At 44.9% G+C, this 23,405-nt stretch overlaps 1 protein-coding gene across 1 annotated transcript; it reads right to left on the minus strand.

Annotated features, from left to right (window-relative positions):
- Window positions 1–5,965: 5,965 nt before the first annotated feature.
- parp14rs3 (poly(ADP-ribose) polymerase family member 14-related sequence 3) lies at window positions 5,966–23,395 on the minus strand (the record flags this gene model as incomplete). The annotated part of the gene is made up of 21 exons (XM_084443474.1): window positions 5,966–6,261; window positions 6,530–6,704; window positions 7,426–7,589; window positions 8,007–8,663; window positions 9,083–9,259; window positions 9,466–9,642; window positions 9,849–9,911; window positions 10,823–10,942; window positions 11,078–11,144; window positions 11,316–11,488; window positions 12,031–12,207; window positions 12,911–12,973; window positions 13,487–13,591; window positions 14,338–14,526; window positions 14,916–15,092; window positions 15,221–15,283; window positions 15,415–15,519; window positions 16,027–17,988; window positions 18,250–18,480; window positions 18,591–18,830; window positions 23,224–23,395. The coding sequence occupies 21 exons, from the start codon at window positions 23,393–23,395 to the stop codon at window positions 5,966–5,968; spliced, it is 5,553 nt and encodes a 1,850-aa protein (XP_084299600.1).
- Window positions 23,396–23,405: the final 10 nt, after the last annotated feature.

A 23,405-nucleotide genomic window follows, 5' to 3' on the forward strand; every position in this document is an offset into this window, starting at 1 on the left:
TTCATTCCTTCATTTATTCATTCATTCATTCATTTAATAAAAGATCGATTCTGAGATCCATGAATCAATTCTGAATCATTTGATTCAGAATCGATTCAGAATCGATTAATCGATTTTTTAAAACCAGCCCTAATGGCAGTGGTTGGTGGACTGAAACGGCATTTGTACTGAACCATAGTTCCACAGTTGTAGAGCACACTGACTTCAGGATCTCAGCCCTATTTAGATGGTCTTGGTCAAGGTCTCGTAAGGTCTTCCCTAAAAGTGGCAGCTAAATATGTGTCTCTCTCTTTAAATCTATAGGAATGACTCTTTCTGTGTGGCAGGAAGCATCTCTCTGCAGGTGTATGCAGACCTGCTCCCTGACCTGGACAGCATGGTCTATCCCATCTCCAACCCAGAGGGACAAAACGCGTCCATCCAGTGTCCAGATATCGAGGAGTTCAACACAACAGAGGATATAGACTGGTACAAGGTAATACATGACTAGAAGAGATTGCATTGGTGTGATGTGTGTGTGTGTGTGTGTTTATGTGTGTGTGGATAGGTTTCTATGTGTGTACTGTATGTACAGTATATGTGTATGTGTGTGTGTGTATGTGTGTGTGTGAGTGTGTGTGTGGATACGTGTGTGTGTGTGTGGATACGTGTGTGTGTGTGTGTGTGTGTGTGTAAGTGTGCATGTGTGTAGGTATGTGTGTGTATTCAGTGCAGTAGGCTACATCCAGTATGACAATCTATTTATGCCAAAATCACCTCCCCAGGACTCCAGCTCCACAGCGCTCCCTGTGGGCAGTGGTCGCTACTACAGGGAGAGACAGGACTTGTTGCTCCTTACTGATGTGCGCCGATCGGACAAGGGCCTGTACACCTGCAAACTCAGAGTGCACGTCAACAACCGCCAATACAAAGTTAGCAGGATGCTGCAGCTTCAAGTAGAAGGTAGAATAATTCATTAGTACTGTATCAGCTGCATGAATCATCACCTTTAAAGGGATAGTCTGCTCAAAACACATTTAACAAACTCCTTTTATTTACTTTTGTCATGTTCTCTATCTACATAAGTTGAAATGCACTGATTTACTTTTGGTAGTGTATATATTCATCTTAGTTGTTCAATCATATGGGCAGTTATATTTAACAGTTTAACTTCTTGATGGGTGTTTTTAAAGCTAATGTGAGAGGTAACAGTGACATTGACTATGAAAATGACAATATTTTGTTATGTATTGCAATGTGTCTGATTCCTCTCAGGATCTGACTCAGGTGTTCATACCCAGACCACCCAGACCACCCAGACCACCCAGACCACCCAGTCCATCCAGACCACCCAGCCCACCCAGACCACCCAGTCCACCCGGCCCCACACTCACTCTGCTGGGACACCTGCTTCCCATCCAGCAGACCGGACCAGCCAACCTACTGTGCACTGTGAGTCCATCTGAAACACTAAGACAACAGGACAGCAATTACCATTACATGTTCAAACAATGGAGGCATGTCTATGTTAGAATAGAATAGAACGTTTATTTGCTATGGTGAATGAGTGACTGATGGCCTGATAGCTCTTGGGTGAGCTGGCATGTGGACTAGTCTGTTATTCTGTTTCCTTTTTTAACTGTAGTACCCCAGAGCCCCAAGATAATCTCCCCAGTAAATGGCACAGTGCGTGAAAGTCCTGAAGGTGAGTGAATGAGTTTTTCATATAAATACTTGACCATGGAACACTATTCATTCTATTCATATCAAGTCCCCGTCCATAACCCCATTTGAAAACTAATACTAAATAATGCTAGTCTGGTGAGACCATCCTGATCTTGCGAGCACTGGTTCTGTCTCTCTCCATGTGCAGAGAGAAACAGAATGAGAGCTTGTGAGAAGAGGGTGGTCTCATGAGGCTAAAAGAATGCCTCCTTCTTTCCTCTCCTCCTTGCGATCATCTCTGATTAGGATTCAAGGATGTTTATTTGTCGTATGTACAAGATGGCCTACAGGTACCATGTACTGTACAATGGTCAAAATAAAGCTTTAGAGAGGACACTAGAATTAACATTGGATAGGTGAAAACACACAGCTGTTACTAATCTAGTCAGATCAGATACTAATCTAGTCAGATCAGATACTAATCTAGTCAGATCAGATACTAATCTAGTCAGATCAGATACTAATCTAGTCAGATCGGATACTAATCTAGTCAGATCAGATACTAATCTAGTCAGATCAGATACTAATCTAGTCAGATCAGATACTAATCTAGTCAGATCGGATACTAATCTAGTCAGATCAGATACTTATCTAGTCAGATCAGATACTAATCTAGTCAGATCAGATACTAATCTAGTCAGATCAGATACTAATCTAGTCAGATCAGATACTTATCTAGTCAGATCAGATACTAATCTAGTCAGATCAGATACTAATCTAGTCAGATCAGATACTAATCTAGTCAGATCGGATACTAATCTAGTCAGATCAGATACTAATCTAGTCAGATCAGATACTAATCTAGTCAGATCAGATACTAATCTAGTCAGATCAGATACTAATCTAGTCAGATCGGATACTAATCTAGTCAGATCGGATACTAATCTAGTCAGATCAGATACTAATCTAGTCAGATCAGATACTTATCTAGTCAGATCAGATACTAATCTAGTCAGATCGGATACTAATCTAGTCAGATCAGATACTTATCTAGTCAGATCAGATACTAATCTAGTCAGATCGGATACTAATCTAGTCAGATCAGATACTTATCTAGTCAGATCGGATACTAATCTAGTCAGATCGGATACTAATCTAGTCAGATCAGATACTAATCTAGTCAGATCGGATACTAATCTAGTCAGATCGGATACTAATCTAGTCAGATCGGATACTAATCTAGTCAGATCAGATACTAATCTAGTCAGATCAGATACTAATCTAGTCAGATCAGATACTAATCTAGTCAGATCGGATACTAATCTAGTCAGATCGGATACTAATCTAGTCAGATCAGATCAGTGATTGCTGAAAGGAAGGAGGAAGGATTCAGTGTGAGATGTTGGATTAGAACAGTTCCCTTCTCTCCATGCGAACAATATCACTACTACGGACAAGTGATGACACGAATTCCAATGTGCCTGTACTTGTTACACATGACAAATAAACTTTCTATTCTATTCACCCACAAACAGGCTCAGGACTGACAATGGTTTGCAAGGTTCTCACAAACTGCCAATCAGTAGATTCCACGGTGGTCACATGGTTGGTGAATGGCCAATCAGTGGAGGTTTCCTACCTTGATGAGCGGGCACTCCAAGGCGGAAGGAGGTAACTCATATTGCGTGTGTGTGTGTGTGTGTGTGTGTGTTTCTTTAATTCAATCATGGGATTCAACTTCATATTACAGTTCAATTTACAGTAATACTATACTGCTAGTTAATGTGTCTGAATATTGCAATAATTCGCTGTTGTAATCAGGGATATAGCGAAAAGGAAATACTGAAACATTTAATATTAAGGTACTAAGGTACAAACAGGTATATACAAGGTGCAAAAAGTATTCTTGTGTACTGTAAGTGTCAGTAATATACCCTAGATCACTACTGATTCCATATCAAGCATACTCTCTACTGTACCTGTTTTGGATACTTGGGGTTCATATTATAACATTATTCCATTTCCATAAATGAGTTATGTGACGTGTGTGTGTGTGTGTGTGTTCTCAGGGTAACCAGGGGGGCAGGCGGTTGCCATGTGGAGATGCGCCTGGTGATCCTGGGGTTGAGTAAAGAGGACGAGGGGGCGGAGCTAACATGTGTCACTGAGAACCAGGGAGGAAGACAAGAGGTCTTCATTCTGCTCAGACTGCAGGGTAGGTCTGCACTTTGGGGGGGTTGGATTTCACTGAGTGAGTGAGTGAGTGAGTGAGTGAGTGAGTGAGTGAGTGAGTGAGTGAGTGAGTGAGTGAGTGAGTGAGTGAGTGAGAGAGAGAGAGAGAGAGAGAGAGAGAGAGAGAGTGAGTGAGTGAGTGAGTGGGTGAGTGAGTGAGTGAGTGAGTGAGAGAGTGAGTGAGAGAGAGAGAGAGAGAGAGAGAGAGAGAGAGAGAGAGAGAGAGAGAGAGAGAGAGAGAGAGAGAGAGAGAGAGAGAGAGTGAGTGAGTGAGTGAGTGAGCGGGTGAGTGAGTGAGTGAGAGAGTGAGTGAGTGAGTGAGTGAGTGAGTGAGTGAGTGAGTGAGTGAGTGGTGGAGTGAGTGAGTGAGTGAGTGAGTGAGTGAGTGAGTGAGTGAGTGAGTGAGAGAGAGAGAGAGAGAGAGAGAGAGAGTGAGTGAGTGAGTGAGTGAGTGAGAGAGTGAGAGAGAGAGTGAGTGAGTGAGTGAGAGTGAGAGAGTGAGAGAGTGAGAGAGTGAGTGAGTGAGTGAGTGAGTGAGTGAGTGAGTGAGAGAGAGAGAGAGAGAGCGAAAGAGAGACACTGGTGAAATGACTCCAATAATATATTCCCCCCCCCTTCTCTCATATTTCAGACTCAGTGTCCACCTGGGCGGCCGTGGCGGTAGTGGGCTCGGTGTATTTCCTGTTGGTCCTCGCCGTCCTCCTCTACTTCCTGCGCAGGCCCCAGAGGAAGGTGGACTACTTCCTGGCTCGACAGAACAGCTCTTTTTAGATGCCGCGCCGCAAACACAAATACCTCAATGTCATTGGTGCTGTAGGCCCGCTCCTTGATTGACTGTTAATATTGTTACTGCACTGAAATGGCCTTGAGAAATCACTCATTGATTCTTGTGGATATCTAACATCAGTTTGTATACAGACGCAGAACATTATGCAGATTATTAGGCATATAGGTGAACCAGATGCCATATAAACCTGGTTTAAAGAGATGTGTGATGTATGACACTATGAGGGAGAGCTTCTCTATATAGACTCGTCTGACAGATGCAAAAGAAACCTTTTGTGTTTTAACAGTAACCCAGATGATGTAAAGAGGTGTGTGATGTACGACACTATGAGGGCGGTCGAGGCGAGAGGCTGGTAGACGGAGTGTGTGTCCAGGCTCCGCCCCCTCGGCAGTAGAATGTTTCTACCAGTGCAAAATGGGCGCCACTGTAAAGCTCTCATGTAACAATGGGACATAAAATAAAAACGTTTTTCAATAAAAGCTTTTGTCTGGCATTGTGAAACCAAGGAAGGCCCGTCTCTGAACAACTAGTGACCAAGATTAAACAGTCGGATGACAAATGATAATATCACAGCTTTTATTGTTTCTCATTAGATCCAAATATGATTAACACACGATACACAGTCTCTGCAGAAGGCACATTGGGATTCTCCTGGTATGCGGTTAGTGCATTCATTAGTTCAATCATTCATTAGTTCAATCATTCATTAGTTCAATCATTCATTAGTTCAATCATTGCTGGCATTTGTGACACAGTCTGGTGTTTGGTTCTTATCTCAGCAGTTCTCAAAAGGCACTAGTGGTCCCAAAAACTTATTTAAAATTTTATTTTTTTAAAACTTTTTTTTCATATTATGAAAATTATTATTATTAGTATTGAAGGTGACGAACCCTAGCCTCGTGAGACCATCCTGATTTCGCAAGCTCACATTCGGTTTCTCTCTCCATAGAGATCTGTTTGTGCCAGATCAGAAAACGATTTCGCCAATCAGCGTTGGTTCTGAGGAATTTGAAACACAAACGGCTAAGCTGTGATGACAGCTCTGAAACTGAAAAATGACCTTGGCCTACTTAAGGACCAAAATACTGGACTGATATGTGTAGAACAAGATCAGGTATGGTATTGGTGATATTGCACAGCTTTTAGTAGAAGACATTGAGCCAGAATTCCCCAACATATATGGGGGAGTAGATCCCACTTTAAAATCAAATGGAAAGTAAACCAAGAACTCTGAGGCCTACAGTCCAAGAGCAAGTCTTCCGGTAGGTCTCTCTCAGTGATGATCTCCCCACTGCCTCTCTCTCAGGCCTTCTTGAAGCTGATGAGGTAGTCGGGATAGGCTCCCGCATCACAGAACACCACAAAGATCATTGGCTGCTTCAGGTTGTCAACTGCGCAGTCGTGGAGGTCAGAGCCGGGGTCGCCGGGGGTCAGGGGGTCCGGCTCCTTGATGTCCTGCCTCCCCTGGCAGGGTTTACCCACCAGGACCCTGGCGCGGTACATGTACTTCAACCCGCTGGCGTCCGGGTTGGAGTAGGCGTCCTGGCAGGAGTACCACGTGTCTTTGGCGAAGTAGGTTCCATTGCCATACATTGTAGCTGTGGAGGGAAATATACATATGGGTTAAAATTAGAAGTTCTCACCTCAGAAATGTTCTCAACCAGATATTAATACTTAATTAATACGTATTTGTGTGAACTCGTCCACACTGTAAATGAGGTAAACCTCAGTGCTTTACGAGTATAAATAAAGGTTTGAAATGAAATTAAATGAAATTCCTTTCATAAGAAATGAAATGGATGTTGTTCAGAAAGCACTGTTGCTATCAGAGCAGACTAGGGAGGTGCTTTCTGCTCTCTTCCTCACCGTTCCTCCCACAGAAGCTCCTGTTGAAGCCGTTGGTGTTGATCTTCAGGCAGATGTCCTTGGTGGTTCCGTGGTAGAGGTTCATCTCGTTCTTCTGGTTGGGATACTTCTTGTCCAGAGCCTGCTTCTTCACAGCGTACCTCTGCCACAGGTTCCGGCTCTGGATCCTCTTGATCTGAAGAGGAAACCACGGAGGTGTGGTCAGTGACCAGTGTTGCGCATGAACGCACTAGAAGAGCGCCGGTCACTGAACGCGCTCGTGTTTGTGATGAACCGTGAACTGAACGCACCCATCGGAAGCTGCCGATCCTGAACGACGTTCACTCTTGCGGTAGTTAACGCCGCCCCCGCGATAGTAAACTAAGCGTGGCCAGATACTGTGGAACTTTCCAGGTGAAAACCGGCGTAACGCACACAAAACAGCCCAAAAGATTTGGCGGAAAACCACCCAGTCTGGCAACACGACTGTGTCACACTGTTTGACGTCACCAACATGGCTAATATGCTACATCCATGGATGGCTAGTGAAGGGACTTCAGACGCTGCATATGAATACTTTTCTACCTCAGCCTGGGTACTTTTCTCCCTTGTGTTGGTACAGGATCATAAACCCCTTCACCAAGCATGGGAATGTGTTTTATGTTTTTGAACTGCTGCAGAGTAATTTGGTTCATGCAGTATAATTAAAATGACCATTGCATCTACAGTAGGCTATCCCTTTGCTGTACCTCTGGTTTCACTTTCTGCATAATAGGAAACTACAGACACTTTTTCAGTAGTAAAACGTATTAATTAAGTAATCGCTGTCTATGATTCTATAACGGGCTGTGGTGATGATTGGGGGATGGATGGATAAGAGGTATTATAAACAGAACAAAGAACTCTGGGAAGTTTACCTCAACCACTTTGATTGTCGGCTGCTTTGTAGCATTTGGTTGCTTGCAGGTTCTGAGGAATTCCTTCTCAACTTCCTGGTATTCTTGTGAGCTGGGAACCAGGTCAACAATGGCCAGATCTTTGGAGTCCATTTTGGACCAGCTTGGTGGGGGCTGAATAACAGCTGAGAACACACACACACACACACACACACACACACACACACACACACACACACACACACACACACACACACACACACACACACACAGACGGAAACAATAGTCACTCTACACAAAAACTGTAGTCAGACATTATATTGAAAGATGTTGATCTTATTGAGAGTTTGGCCTGATCTTATTGAGAGTTTGGCCTGATCTTATTGAGAGTTTGGCCTGACGCTATATGGATGTGTGACTGTCTGAAGAAGGGCTTGTAGCCCGAAACGTCATCTCGGTGTCAATAAAAAAATCCTGGGAGCATATTTCTGGTGTGCAGACTCGACTTTTCCTGAAGAGTTTGTTTTTCTGTCTAGCATCCAGTTTTAAACATTTCGGATGTACGTGCCTTTGTCCATTTCCTGCAATGCCTCAAACTCTACCTGTGTCAGCATCCACCCTCAGAGTCCTCTTCACTCTACTGATGGCCCCTTTGCTGTCGGTCCGCTGCATGCTGCTCAGGTCCACGCTGTATGTCTCCCCCTGGTGGCTGTAGGTGTAACTACGCGTCTTAGCGTGGAAGGCCAGCTCCAGGTCGTAGCTGAGGCTGGAGTCCAGCTCCTCCCAGGCCTCCCCCTCCCCCGCCTCCCAGCGCACCGTCCCCCTCAGCCTCCTCTCCTCCCCCGCACGGCTCTCCCGATCCTTGGCTCCCTGCAGCAGGTTGTTGACCTGGAGGACGGAGGCCAGCACGTCGTCCTTCTTCCCCGAGAGGGTCAGCCGGTCCTGGGACGCCGCCACCTGGACGCACACCTGGTTCTTCCGGCTGAGGGCCAGGATGGCCTCCTTCTCGGGCTCCAGGAGAAGGGCCAGGTGGCTGGACCACACGTCCTGGCTGCTGAGCTCCTCGGAGAGCTGCTCCTCCAGGAGCGTCTTGGCCTGCAGCAGGCCGGCCGGGGAGCCGGCGTACACCTCCACCTCCATGACAGGGAAGGGCACGGCCGCAGTGGCGCTGGCCAGGCACAGGGGGGCGCTGGTGGGAGAGGAGGAGGTGGACTGACTGGGTCTGGGGCCTTTAGAAGATTTCCTGGTCTTTTTGGCAGCTGTGGTAAGAGGGTATAAATCAGGAGTAGAAGTTACCAATGAGAGAAATGAATATTAACACTAGTAGTATTAGTATGGAGCTGTTGGCAGCTGAAGTGCTGTGATCTTTATTGGAGATACAGGTAGAGAGGTCGTTTTACTGGTGCATGAAACACACCTCTAATTCCGCGGTACTCTTGCCATTTAGCAACTTGTGTGTGTAGTCAAATCACTAATTTTTTATTATTCATTATTATTCATTAGTATTATTCATTATTTTGCGGCGCGTTAATTTCTGCGTACCTCGATCACAGCCGCCGGCCCAAAGGAAGTCAGAGGACGTGAGGTCGACGCGTACGCGTGGTCAAAGCAACTATATCACCATCGGGCTTTAGAGACCATGAGCTCTCGTTTAATATTCTTTAGCCCTCACACTCACCACTTGGAATCACTTTCTTGTACTTCTTCAAGACCTCCTCAAAATCCTTCATCATCTTGTTTTGGAAAATGACAATGTGAACGGAGGTAAGTAAGGGCTTCCTGAAGGCGCGCAGGAAGTGGTCTACAGCTTCCATCATGGCGTTCCCAACCTGCAACGCCCCCAAGTTCCCCGCACCTGGAGCAGACGAGGAAAAATACCACGTTACACCTCGAATCTGAGAGAAATAAACTTTGGTTTCTTCAGTGTCCATTGAATCCAATATGTTTATCATACATATCAAATATACGCTTTATTGTAAATATAGAAGTGTCAAAATCATGTCAATATGGAGAGTAAATACTACTAATGGAAATATTGTGTGATATGTGACTGTATCACACCTGTGCCAAGAGCTGGGAAAGAGACGGACTGTATTTTCTTGTCTTCACACATCTTCAACACTTTGAGCACGGAGCTGGTGACGTCCTCTTCCTTGGTCTGACCCACCATGTGGACGATGTGCTTGGCCTGGAGGTTGCCAGGTTTGGTGAGGACCACACCGTCGCTGGGCTGGGTACCTGAGGTCAAACAGAGGTCGAACAGAAATACAGCAACGGATCAATAACTACACCATTAGTCTACTGTGCTGTAGATGGTAGAATTTGTCATCACGTAAAAAATTGAAGATGTCATCCCCTTAATTGACCATTGAGCATTCTTGAATGACCATTCTAAATTGACCATACTTAAATAATAAAAACAATAAAATAAAAATGTCTCATACCCAGACTTTTACACTCGTCCACAACTGTCTGACCAGCTGCTTTGAGGATGGCACCCGACACACCTGCACAGTGAACATGTGTGTTACTTATGATTGAGTCAATCACATTGTCATGAGATTGTTTTGTATGTGTATTCACTGGGTACATATGTACACACAAAAAACCACAAGAAGCTTAACTGAACTCAGGTTGAGAGGAGGAGGAGGAGGAGGAGGAGGAAGAAGCTAACCTGAGCTCAGGTTGAGGAGGAGGAGGAGGAGGAGGAGGAGGAGGAGGAGGAAGCTTACCTGAGCTCAGGTTGAGGAGGAGGAGGAGGAGGAGGAGGAGGAAGAAGCTTAACTGAGCTCAGGTTGAGGAGGAGGAGGAGGAAGCTTACCTGAGCTCAGGTTGAGGAGGAGGAGGAGGAGGAGGAGGAGGAGGAGGAAGAAGCTTACCTGAGCTCAGGTTGAGGAGGAGGAGGAGGAGGAGGAGGAGGAAGAAGCTTAACTGAGCTCAGGTTGAGGAGGAGGAGGAAGAAGCTTACCTGAGCTCAGGTTGAGGAGGAGGAGGAGGAGGAGGAAGCTTACCTGAGCTCAGGTTGAGGAGGAGGAGGAGGAGGAGGAAGCTTACCTGAGCTCAGGTTGAGGAGGAGGAGGAGGAGGAGGAGGAAGAAGCTTACCTGAGCTCAGGTTGAGGAGGAGGAGGAGGAGGAGGAAGCTTACCTGAGCTCAGGTTGAGGAGGAGGAGGAGGAGGAGGAAGCTTACCTGAGCTCAGGTTGAGGAGGAGGAGGAGGAGGAGGAGGAAGAAGCTTACCTGAGCTCAGGTTGAGGAGGAGGAGGAGGAGGAGGAGGAGGAGGAGGAGGAAGAACCTTACCTGAGCTCAGGTTGAGGAGGAGGAGGAGGAGGAGGAGGAGGAGGAGGAGGAGGAGGAAGAAGCTTACCTGAGCTCAGGTTGAGGAGGAGGAGGAGGAGGAGGAGGAGGAGGAAGCTTACCTGAGCTCAGGTTGAGGCTGGTATTGGTGCTGCTCACAATGGCGTCAGTCTTCTCCTTGGTGATGTCACCACAAAACACTTTGACCTTCACCGGCCCGATCATGGCTTCAGTGGTGTTGGCTGGATGAACAGGGGTCAAAGGGTACCATATAAAGAAGGGAACTGTGCTGTAGAAATCATGTAGATATAAGCGCCAGAATATTTACAATATTTCATGTTCGCAGTATGAAACAGTTTGAAATTAATTGGACTGACTGCTAGCATCTTCATCTTCAGAGGTAGCTGACCAATCATCATCCTCATCCTCAGAGTCATCTTCATCCTATATTACAGTCAAAAAGAAGTGTTAAGAAAACTCCTCACAACCCTGCAGAGTGAAGCGCCTTCATGGAGGCATTGCCATCATCACCCAAGGTGTCGTTTCAATGACCACATTAAATCGACAGCAAGGGAATTACACCTGGACACTGACGTCTCCAAATCCATCATTTACCATCACTTTGGATTTCCACTGGTCAAGTCCTCTCTGGACGTCCTGCAGGACCTTGTCCTGGTTCAGGACCACGTAGATGAGCTTGAGGACGGTGGAGGAGCGCTGGGAGAGGTGGTCTCTGATGCCCTGGAGCATGGCTCCCACAGACTCCGCCCCTGATAAACCACCGCCGCCTGGGAGAGGAAGGGGCAGATGGGGGAGAGGAAGGGTCAGAGGTCAGATGGGGGAGAGGAAGGGTCAGAGGTCATGTATAACCTGGAGTAAGGTATAACCTGGAGTGAGGTGTAACCTGGAGTGAGGTGTAACCTGGAGTGAGGTGTAAACGGGAGTGAGGTACAAGCGGGAGTGAGGTAAAAGCGGGAGTGAGGTGTAAACGGGAGTGAGGTACAAGCGGGAGTGAGGTAAAAGCGGGAGTGAGGTGTAAACGGGAGTGAGGTACAAGCGGGAGTGAGGTAAAAGCGGGAGTGAGGTGTAAACTGGAGTGAGGTATAACCGGGAGTGAGGTGTAAACGGGAGTGAGGTACAAGCGGGAGTGAGGTGTAAACGGGAGTGAGGTACAAGCGGGAGTGAGGTGTAAACGGGAGTGAGGTACAAGCGGGAGTGAGGTGTAAACGGGAGTGAGGTACAAGCAGGAGTGAGGTGTAAACGGGAGTGAGGTACAAGCAGGAGTGAGGTACAAGCGGGAGTGAGGTATCACCGGGACTGGTTTTCCTACCACTTCCGACGGCGGGGAAGGACACGGTGGTGATCTGCCTCTCCTCACAGCGCTCCAGCACCTTGGTCACGCGCACCGTGGCGTCCGTCACAGAGTGGGGCCCCAGCATGTGGATGATGAAATCACAGGGTAGGTCCCCTCCACTGGTTACTCCTGCCTCACTGCCCTTCAGAGGGCCTTCAGAGGAGCAGAGAGGACAACACACACACACAATCAATCAATCAATCAACTAATCAATCAACTAATCAATCAATCAATCAATCAATCAATCAATCAATCAATTCCTTTATTTAACCAGATAGGCATCATTGAGATTAAAATATCTTTTTCAAGAGCGATCTGGCCAAGAAGGCAACAGAAACAAACATACAGCAATAAAAGAGACATAACAACAGACAATACAGAGAGACATACTTTCACAGCAAGAATCAGTTGTAGGGCAAGTTATCAAACACAGTTGCATTGACCAAGAGAACTGGTTTCATAGTCTTTTAAAATGGATTTAAATTCACCCACACAAGTTAAACTGTAAGACTGTGGCACATACACCAGGTGACACCATGTGACATAGGACAAGTCTAGTCCTGGACTACACTGTCCGCACACCGTTTGAAAAGCTCCCAAAGTGATTTAATAAAGCGTTTCAGCCGGCGTGGCCTGCTTCAGGTGTAACAGGTAATACCTGTTGTAAATGTTCAACTTTGACCCCACTTGGGTTCAACACATTCCCCCTGTACTGTATATATATCCCACCCTTTCACATGTTTGGTGTTGCACCTGAAGCAGGACACGCCGGCCCAAACGCTTTATTAAATCACTTTATACACATTTAAACTACATTTAAACCTTTCTTCTGTTAAAGGAGGAACAGGACACTCACGGATGTGTTGGCACTCTCGTTCAACCGTACTCCCAGCTGCTTTGAGAATCGCTCCAGAGACCCCTGAAAACAACAAGGGGAAATTAATCTGCTTATCCTTCTGGGAGAACTAGATTAGACTGACCATTCATTTGAGACAGACATGAAAAGTCATTTAATTTCTTTCTTTCTTATCTAGTCAGTGGCATAAAATAAAATAAATGGTTCCCTTACATCAGGGGTGTCAAACTCTGGCCCGCGGGCCAAATTTGGCCCGCAGTGTAATTATATTTGGCCCGCGAGGCAATACCAAATGACTACTAGAGCTGGCCCGCCAGTATTCGATTTTGCATGTCTGCACTATTAAGTTATATATTGTATGGTAATAAGCGTTGCTTGTTCCATATTCAATGTTAAAGCAAAACTTGTTTGGGTCCATATTAAAATTTTCATTTGTTCAATGTTGGCCCGCGACTTTTTCAAGTTTTAAATTTTGGCCCACTGTGTATTTGAGTTTGACACCCCTGCCTTACATGATAAATAGAGCAGTGTGTGTAATGTACCAACATAACCATTTAATGAATGTACAGTACTAACCTCCAGTCGAGTTGATATCAGAGTTGGAGGTATTCACAATGCCTCTGACTGATTCAGTGGTTATGTCGCCTCTCCTCACCTCAACTCTGACCCCATGGATCAACACTAGGGGAAGGGGAGGTCAATGATAAACAATTACTTGGATTATTTCATTAGAGTTAAGGCAATACATAGCGTTTTCTCCGGTTTTCTCTGAACTGCGCCCCCACAGGCTCTACGAGATTGTCTTTTTGTGTGTTGGCTGTAAGCCGACACACCAAGAAGAGAGAATCCTATTTGTCGCTCCCTTCCTCTTTCTTCTTGTTCTTTTTCTGGCTTCCTCTGTGATGTTTCGCTTCAGTTTTCTCACCTCCGCCATGATATCATTGAGCTAAAAAACGCATGATATCCATAGACAGGGAATAGTTAGCTACTACTGTGTTGTTTAAGCACAACGTTGCGCATGCGCACTTCGACTGAATGCTGCGTCCCGGGGGCGCGAGTTTTGAAAGGTAATAAATGTCAATGTATTAACTTTCTGAGTAGACTGGACGATTCAGCTTACTTTTAGTAAATCTAATTGGAGAATTAGCACCAGACATGTTTGTAAAGGTCCAAATATCGTGATGTATTGCTTTCATTTTTACAAAACAAATAAAAAATACAAAAATCGTTATCAAACCTTGATTTGAAGGAAGCTTAGACTGAGGTCTTTGAGATGCAGCCTTTGGCTAAACAAAAAAATACCATTACTGTATGTTAAAGTCTCATAAATCAATACAACATTACAGCAGAAAACATCACATTCCGTGGAAGCTAAAGATCAATCTTAATTCAAATCAGACTTAATAATTCAACGTTTTGTATCAGACTTACCTGTTTGACACGCTGTGTCTTGGCGTTTCTCTTGGTGATGTATTTGAGCATGCTGTCGAAAACCTTCTGCTCAAAAGCAACTATGAAGATGCGTTTGATGCTGGAGGAAGCAGTCTGAGACGCATGGTTCTCCAGCCCTCTCAGCATGGCCTTGAGGGAGTGTTTGGGGTCAATGCCACCTCGCCCTACGGTTCCATAGAAACACACATCACCTTCGGGATCACCGAGTGACTGCGCACAATAGGTATTGTAACTAGAGCAAAATTATTTTTTTATTTGAATGTTTTTTTGTGTCAGTTATTGAATTTATGTGGTAGAGCCACCGCCCATAAATAAACGAGCGTGGGTCATATATTTGTTCATAATAGACCCTTTTACAGCCTTCAACAGCACAAGTATGCGCGCGCATTCTTGAAACAATAGCAGGCGGAGACAGACGAATTCAGAGCAAGGAGAACTAAAGAGCCGTATTTTTAATAAAGGACATAATGAATGAAAAGTGAACCAATCATATAATGAAATATCATAGCTATCAATTGATATGTTAAATATAATGTGAAATCAGGGGTGATACCTGTGCCGATGGTGGGGATGGCCACACTGGCAGCCTGCTTGCTCTCGCACAGCTGAAAGACTTTCTCCACAGAGGTGGTGATATCGGTAGTGTTGTCAGGTCCGACCATCTGGGCGATGTGTTTACAGCTCAGGTTCCCACTCCCTGTCAGGACAACGCCACCAGCACTCTGGACACCTGGCGAAACAGCTCCAGTCATTAATAAGGGATACGAGGTTCAAGTTGAATAACTAAATGTATGATGGCTGAAGATATCAAAATGTTGATTTCGTAACCCGATTGTATCAAATAATGTAGGTCTATACCTCGTGTTTTGCATTCATCCATGACAGATTTCCCCGCTGCTTCTAGTATGGCTCCAGACACACCTGTGCAGAAGACATTTGATTTCCGGTTGTGAGTCAAAGCAAACTGAAAACAGCTGGCAAAAAGTTCACTTCAAAAACCAACACATGTACAATCCAAATAACGCATGACTAGACAAAGTGAATGGACTGACCAGAATTCAGATTGAGATGGATGTTGTTGGAATTCACAATAACATCCACAGTCTCTTTGGTGATGTCTCCCTTCTTAAGGATCACAGAGACTCCAGCAATAGTCACTGTTGGCAGGGAAAGACCAGGGAGAGCATCTGAGTTATTATATCAACAGGCTAATTAGATGTACAGTACGGTGATGCTGAAGCATGATTCCTAGTTGAAGGAGACTACCTGTAGACCCTGAGCCTGGTTTAGCTAGTAGGGGTGGAGCTGAGGTGTGTGACGCACTCTGTGTAGGAGGAGGAGTAGCTGGTGCTCTGTTTGGCACTGTAGTTTGATGATAGCCCTGTGCAATAAAGATAAGATCAAAACATTTGACCCATTTACAGCATATCTCCCTGTGCGACCGATGCATCACAAGACAAGCAGACAAGATCTGTTAACCAGGACAAGCAGGCTGTGTCATAGCATTTAACACAAATCCTGTTTAACTGGATACTTCAAGTGTGGGAGGTGTAGAAGCTAACTCACCAAGTCTTCAATGGCTGACCGTAATTCTTCAATGACCTTGGCATCAGACTCTAACAGATATATGTTCTTTAGGTGTTGAGTTGATGTTTGATGTCCACCGATGAATTCACGAATTCCGCTGACCACTGCTTCACAGCTCTGTTTGACTGGGAAGCCAAAAGTGCCACAGCCTAGCACTGGCATCCCAATCGAGAGGCACTTCCTGTTGTCTGCTTTCAGCAGAGTTTCACAGACGACCGTCTCAAGATACTTGCCATTGAGAGTTGAGGTTCCCCACACAGGGATCACTGCATAGACCAGCTCCTTGGCTCTGATGGTGCCTGGGTTTGACATAACCACATCTCCTGCCATTAAGCTCTGTTTCTCCTTTAGGCACTTGTTAATAACCTCCTTGATCTCAGGCCCTCCGACTTGAAGGAACCGCTTGGCGATTGGGTTATCGAACGCCATGGTGCTCAGGGGACAAACTAAAGCATCTGATGCAAATTGCGAGATACAACCCTGAACAATGGTTAAAGTGAGACTTCCTTCTATATCGAAACTGTGCTTCTGAGAGTCAGTGGTCACTTGCGGTAAAAGATAGAGAATGCACTGCAGTTCTTTGGCTTTGGCCTTCAGCGCCACCTGGTTCTTCTCCAGGACCTTGGACTGTCCAGCATTGGAGTACACATGCTTCTCTGTTGTGATTGCACCGACCCTAATTTTCACCGCCTCTACAGCCTCTTCGATCTTTTCACTCGCCGCTGTGACTTTCAGGCAAGGGGATCCCTGAGTTTTGCAGGCCAGAATAGTCACCCCCAACCCCAGGACCGGAGAAAGGTCCACGAAAGACGCAAAAAACTCTGCTTCTTGGACTGATTTCAGAGGGACATCCACTGTCGTGAGCTTCTTGTTCTCTAGGTAGCCTTTTATCTTGCTTAACACATCTGCCACCACACTGGACAAGCCACAAATTTCAATCTTTGCTCCGAATGGTGAGATGCTGACATTTTGGCAGTTAAGGCTAGATTCAAGGTCCTTGTTCAGTTCGGAGAAAAACTGCATCCATTGTTCACTTTTCGTGACATTGACTTGATCTGTGCTGAGTCCGATGACCTCTTCTCTGATGACCTCATGAAGTTTGTCTTCAGCCCTCAGGATGTCACCTTTCTCTGCAAGGATCTGGATGGACTCATCGCCAAGGAGAAATACAGATGAAATGTGGTTCTGAGCGAAGTGATCTCTTTCAAATTTCTTCAGATCCATGGACTTCATGAATTTCACCAGAGGTGCAGACAGATCAAGCGGTTTGGCTTCAACGTTCATCTGGGTCTCTTTTATGAGTCCCTCTGCTCTGCTCACCTTGTCCTTCAAACCCTTTAGACAGATGACTAAGCTTTCTTCATCTTTGGAGAGCATCAGGTTCCCTATTTTGCCAGAGATCCGGTCACAGATAAAATCCAGCTCCTCCTTGGATTTAAACAAGATCTTTCTCTCAATCGTGTCCCTCTCCATCTCAAGCTCTTCATTAGCGTTCTTCAAAATCTTCTCCAGTTTCTCAACAACGTTCTTGATCTCTGTCTGTGTTCCCACCACTACTACCTTACCTCCATCTCTCATGTAGGAGATGCTGGTATCAAGGCAGTTGAGCTCGAGGCAGCTGCCCTCAACTCTCTCCCAAACCTCCAAAGCAGCAGACAGCTGGACCTCCTTGTACTTCTCCAACAGGTCCAGAGCCTCTCTGTTGACCTTCCTCTCCCATGCAGGGCCCAAGCGGAGTGCGCCCAAAGACTCCTTCTCCATGGTCATCTGCAGTTCCATCTGAGGCGGCTGCGTGGCCATGTTGATAGAAACGTTAGCATGGAGCTTCTGTAGTCTGGTCTGGATCTCCTGCTTGCGTCCTTGGACACGGTATATGAAGCCCAGGAGCTCCGGGCTCAGAGGAAGCACCACTTTGGTGGGGAGGTCTGTTTGGATGGCAGTTGGTCCACTCAGAACCTTCTGCAGGCTGGAGTAGAAGAGTTGAGCTGTGAGTTCAACCCCGCTGAGATGGTGTTTCTGCTCCACCACCCTCTGTGCGGCTGTAACAAGAGAAACAGCGGATCAAATGTATGAATGAAGCGAGATCTTTAAAGTACTATCCACTGTATCTACAGTATCTATGTATCTATCCATGTATCCATCCATCCATCTTAAACTAAGACCTGTCATAGCTGTAGTCAATGCATGAAAAATGTCACTCTTGTTGTTTTGATATTCAGTGCCCTATTATGTTTATGACATTATACCACTTTCACTGTAAAAATTCAAATCAAGTTTCACCAAAATTTCAGATGACCTACTGTGACAGTCCTCAAAGCTTATGACCACACTCTTGTATTGGGTGACCCAGAACAGGGATCTGATATCACCCCCTTTGCTTCTCTTGTTGGAGAAGTAGAGACTGAGGGTGTCTTCCTTGATTTGGCTCATATCTCCTTGGACAAGCACAGAGTCAGTCAGCTCCAATCTGCATGCTGCTATCTCTCCAAAGTCCAACTTAGAAGAGCACCTCTTCAGGAAGGACTCTACATCTGTGGACATGTACATAGACATTGATATGACAGAATGCAGTTGGGCCGTGGACTTCATTCATAGTTGGAAATGTTCTGCCATAGATGATTTGGTGTTAGTTTTGACCCACCGATATCCTGTTTGAAGGTGACCACGATTCCGTCTCCATCGTCGAGTGTCTCCCAGGCGTGGTCAGCCCCTTGGCTACAGCTGTGGATGAACAAGGAAACCAAGCTGCATTTGCAGCTGTCATCAAACCCACTCAGGACAAAGCGCCGTGGGTCCAGCTTCCCCTCGTCCACTCTATCATGGTACACCTCCACCGAGATCCCAAACTTCTTCTCCTCAACGGCAAGGACCTTCTCCACATCTGAGGGTAAGTATTTAGGGCACAGAGCTTAACCAATAGGACCCTTGCATAGATCAATAGATTACATTCCATACACTCTCATATTGTCTAAAATGTAATGTACCTATCTCAGTATCACCAATATTTTCAGTATCGCTGGGAATTGTAAAGACTCAATTAATGGAAAGGTGTAATTGTTTCATTTGAAATGGTAGCAGGTGTTGTCTAGTGACCTGTGGGTACTTCCTCATTCACTGTATTACTGGCAGTGCTGAGTCATGCCATTGTACCGGTAACCTCTGAACATCACAAGCATGATAGACTCTAGTAGACATAATAATCAACTGTTTATATTGTCAGAAAAGAGTTGAAATCTACATGAAAATCATGTCTATTACATTTGAAAATTATTAATTCAATCAGTACAGACAACCATACCTGACTGATTGGACAGTTTGAGGATCCAGCAGTTTTTTCCATGTTTGATAAGGCAGGGTGCCTCAGACACAAACTGTTCAAAGTACATCACACAGATCGCTTTAGTGACATCATCGCCGTGTCTGACCAGTAGTGAAAGGACCCCTGTTTTAGCATCATCATTCACTGAATCTGAAAAAATGAACATGCACACCATACATGTAGGATACAAACAAATGAGCATCCTAAATGTGTTTTCTGATCATCCTCTCCGAATGAGATTTTTTTTTCATGAAGTAAGCCTAATGCCAATCATACGGTACCTGCCGTGTCCTCAAATACATCACAGTCCTAAATCAGACAAAAATGTAAATTAGGTTCCAATTACATATCACATGTATGGCCGACAATTATTGCAAATACCGACTTAGGACCTCACTCCCTATTCCCTATATGGGGTTCACCATGTAGTGAACTACCAGGGGAATGGAGAAAATGTAGGGTACATGCGCTGTTCCCTGGAAATCAAGGTGAATTGTGGGTAATAAATAGTGGACTATATAGGGAATGAAAATTCCGTGGAGAATTCGGACACTACAAACAAAATGGCTGACGCCCCATATAGTGCACTATATAGTGAATAGGGAGCGATTCCAAACACAGCCATAGTCACCTTCTCCTCCGCCCTGGGGACAGAGTTCCTTAGCAATGTGAGTTTTGCTTTGTCCGGGCGAGGTAAACGCGGTGGTTTAACTTTTCTCACTTCTTTGACATCCTCCTTCAGTTTCACTTGAAGCACAATCTCTCCAAAAGGTCCTTTAAAGTTTACCAGGTGGGTCTTTTTTGTCAAAACCTTTTGCATATCTAGAGAAGAGATGACACGTATTCATCACACAGTACACTGGACAACGTTTCATGTTGTGTTATCAAATCACCATGGGTAATAACTCCTACAGTACTATACTACTTCCTGTCTCCACGATAAGGCATTATATTCATACGATAAGGCATGATATTCATACAATAAGGCATGATATTCATATGATAAGGCATGATATTCATATGATAAGGCATGATATTCATACAATATGGCATGATATTCATACGATAGGGCATGATATTCATACGATAGGGCATGATATTCATATAAGGCATGATATTCATATGATAAGGCATGATATTCATATGATAGGGCATGATATTATGATAAGGCATGATATTCATATGATAAGGCATGATACTCATACGATAGGGCATGATATTCATATGATAGGGCATGATATTAATATGATAGGGCATGATATTCATATGATAAGGCATGATATTCATATGATAAGGCATGATATTCATACAATAAGGCATGATATTCATACGATTGGGCATGAAATTCATACGAATAGGGCATTAAATTCATATGATAGGGCATGATATTCATACAATAAGGCATGATATTCATACAATAAGGCATGATATTCATATGATAGGGCATGATATTCATACGATAGGGCATGATATTCATACGATAAGGCATGATATTCATACGATAAGGCATGATATTCATATGATAGGGCATGATATTCATACGATAGGGCATGATATTCATACAATAAGGCATGATATTCATACGATAGGGCATGATATTCATACAATAAGGCATGATATTCATACGATAGGGCATGATATTCATACAATAAGGCATGATATTCATATGATAGGGCATGATATTCATACAATAAGGCATGATATTCATACGATAAGTCATGACAGTCATAATACTTGTACAGGGGGGGGGGGGGGGGGGCACAACCTAACGCCAGGGCTCGATGTTTACCTTTTCCCCAAGTAGCACTGTGCTACCATGTTGAAAAATTTAGTAGCACACACAGAATTTTAGTAGCATAATGAAAATTCTGCAATTTTCGTATGACAACAAATTATCATGATTATTTTTAATATTACGACCGACCGTAACAAAAATAGAGACACACAATGTAAAGGGGAAGTAAGAATAAATGTATTAATTTATTAATAATATAAAGATGCAGCAAATGGGATGTGGCATGAGTAAATCAGTGGTGTTAAGTGAGTGGATGTAGTTGAATGTATGGGTGAAGGGGTGTATAGTGAGTGGAGGTAGTTGAATGTATGGGTGTAGGGGTGTTGTATAGTGAGTGGAGGTAGTTCAATGTATGGGTGAAGGGGTGTATAGTGAGTGGAGGTAGTTGAATGTATGGGTGTAGGGGTGTATAGTGAGTGGATGTAGTGAATGTATGGGTGTAGGGGTGTTATAGTGAGTGGAGGTAGTTGAATGTATGGGTGTAGGGGTGTTATAGTGAGTGGAGGTAGTTGAATGTATGGGTGTAGGGGTGTATAGTGAGTGGAGGTAGTTGAATGTATGGGTGTAGGGGTGTTATAGTGAGTAGAGGTAGTGAATGTATGGGTGTAGGGGTGTATAGTGGGTGGAGGTAGTTGAATGTATGGGTGTAGGGGTGTTATAGTGAGTGGATGTAGTAGAATGTATGGGTGTAGGGGTGTATAGTGAGTGGAGGTAGTTGAATGTATGGGTGTAGGGGTGTTATAGTGAGTGGAGGTAGTGAATGTATGGGTGTAGGGGTGTTATAGTGAGTGGAGGTAGTTGAATGTATGGGTGTAGGGGTGTTATAGTGAGTGGAGGTAGTTGAATGTATGGGTGTAGGGGTGTATAGTGAGTGGAGGTAGTTGAATGTATGGGTTTAGGGGTGTATAGTGAGTGGATGTAGTAGAATGTATGGGTGTAGGGGTGGTGTATAGTGAGTGGAGGTAGTTGAATGTATGGGTGTAGGGGTGTTATAGTGAGTGGAGGTAGTGAATGTATGGGTGTAGGGGTGTATAGTGGGAAAACATGAGAAACAACCAAACAAGGAAGGAGAGAGAGACCGTCATGTTTCAGCTGTGCGTCTCCTGAAACAAACACGGTCTTTCCAGCTAACTTTTTATGTGCGACACACCACTTACAGTACATTTTCCTTCCTTTAAAACCAGCCACGGGAACGCGTTCTGCCACTGGGCATTGTGGGCTACCTGTAGACCTTCCACTTCGTGTTGGCAGTGGCACTGATGCCTCCTGCTTCACCCTGAGCCTCCTCTGACCCTCTCTCTGACCCTCTCTCTCTCCTCCTGCTCCCCCCTGCGCCTCCCCTGACCCTCTCTCTCTCCTCCTGCTCCCCCCTGCGCCTCCCCTGACCCTCTCTCTCTCCTCCTGCTCCCCCCTGCGCCTCCTCTGACCCTCTCTCTCTCCTCCTGCTCCCCCCTGCGCCTCCCCTGACCCTCTCTCTCTCCTCCTGCTCCCCCTGCGCCTCCCCTGACCCTCTCTCTCTCCTCCTGCTCCCCCCTGCGCCTCCCCTGACCCTCTCTCTCTCCTCCTGCTCCCCCCTGCGCCTCCCCTGACCCTCTCTCTGACCGGGATCTAGATCTACGCTGTATATGTATGAGTCCACTTATTGATTACAAACATTCATATATTTTAAACTGCTATGTACGCTAGTAGGCTAGGTATACCAGCACATTTTGGTCCAATTCAAACACTGGTTAAATGCTAGCCTACATTATTTTGTAATAGGCTCGCTGAAGAAAACATTCCTTCATGTGCAAGTCTTTCGAGTTGACCACAGAACTATTGTTGAAAATAAAAATGCGGACATTAAATTGTCATGGTTTTGAAAGCGCATTAGGGCAGAAATATTTAGAAAGTTTACCAATTTTTAATTTAAGACTTACAGTATATAGCCTAATTTGTATTATTATTTTTTGCTACAGTTGGTATTTCTTTCGAATTACAAAACGCGCATGTAAATCGCAGGGTCCCTGTTATTAACCTCATTAACTCAAATGTCTTGTAAATTAGCCTATGTACCCCAAACCAAAATGTGTTAGTGTATGCCCCGCTCTCCCCTACACAGAACACTTTTTGTAACCAAAATTGAATAAAATAAAAAGTAGGCTAGGCTACAGTAATTACCTCCATCTTCATTGTAAACCAGCAATGCCTTCCTTTTGTCTTCAGGATAATCTTGTATTCCCACTATATATCCCCCGGACCGTCTTTTGTTTTGAAAGTACAGTTGTAACCGTGGTCTCACTCTGTCCAGGTCGTCTGGGAGACCCTCCACAATTAAGACTTGTTCCGTCATTGTCAGCCTC

This window comes from Borostomias antarcticus (assembly GCF_949987555.1).
Source record: "Borostomias antarcticus genome assembly, chromosome: 9".
Taxonomy (NCBI): domain Eukaryota; kingdom Metazoa; phylum Chordata; class Actinopteri; order Stomiiformes; family Stomiidae; genus Borostomias; species Borostomias antarcticus.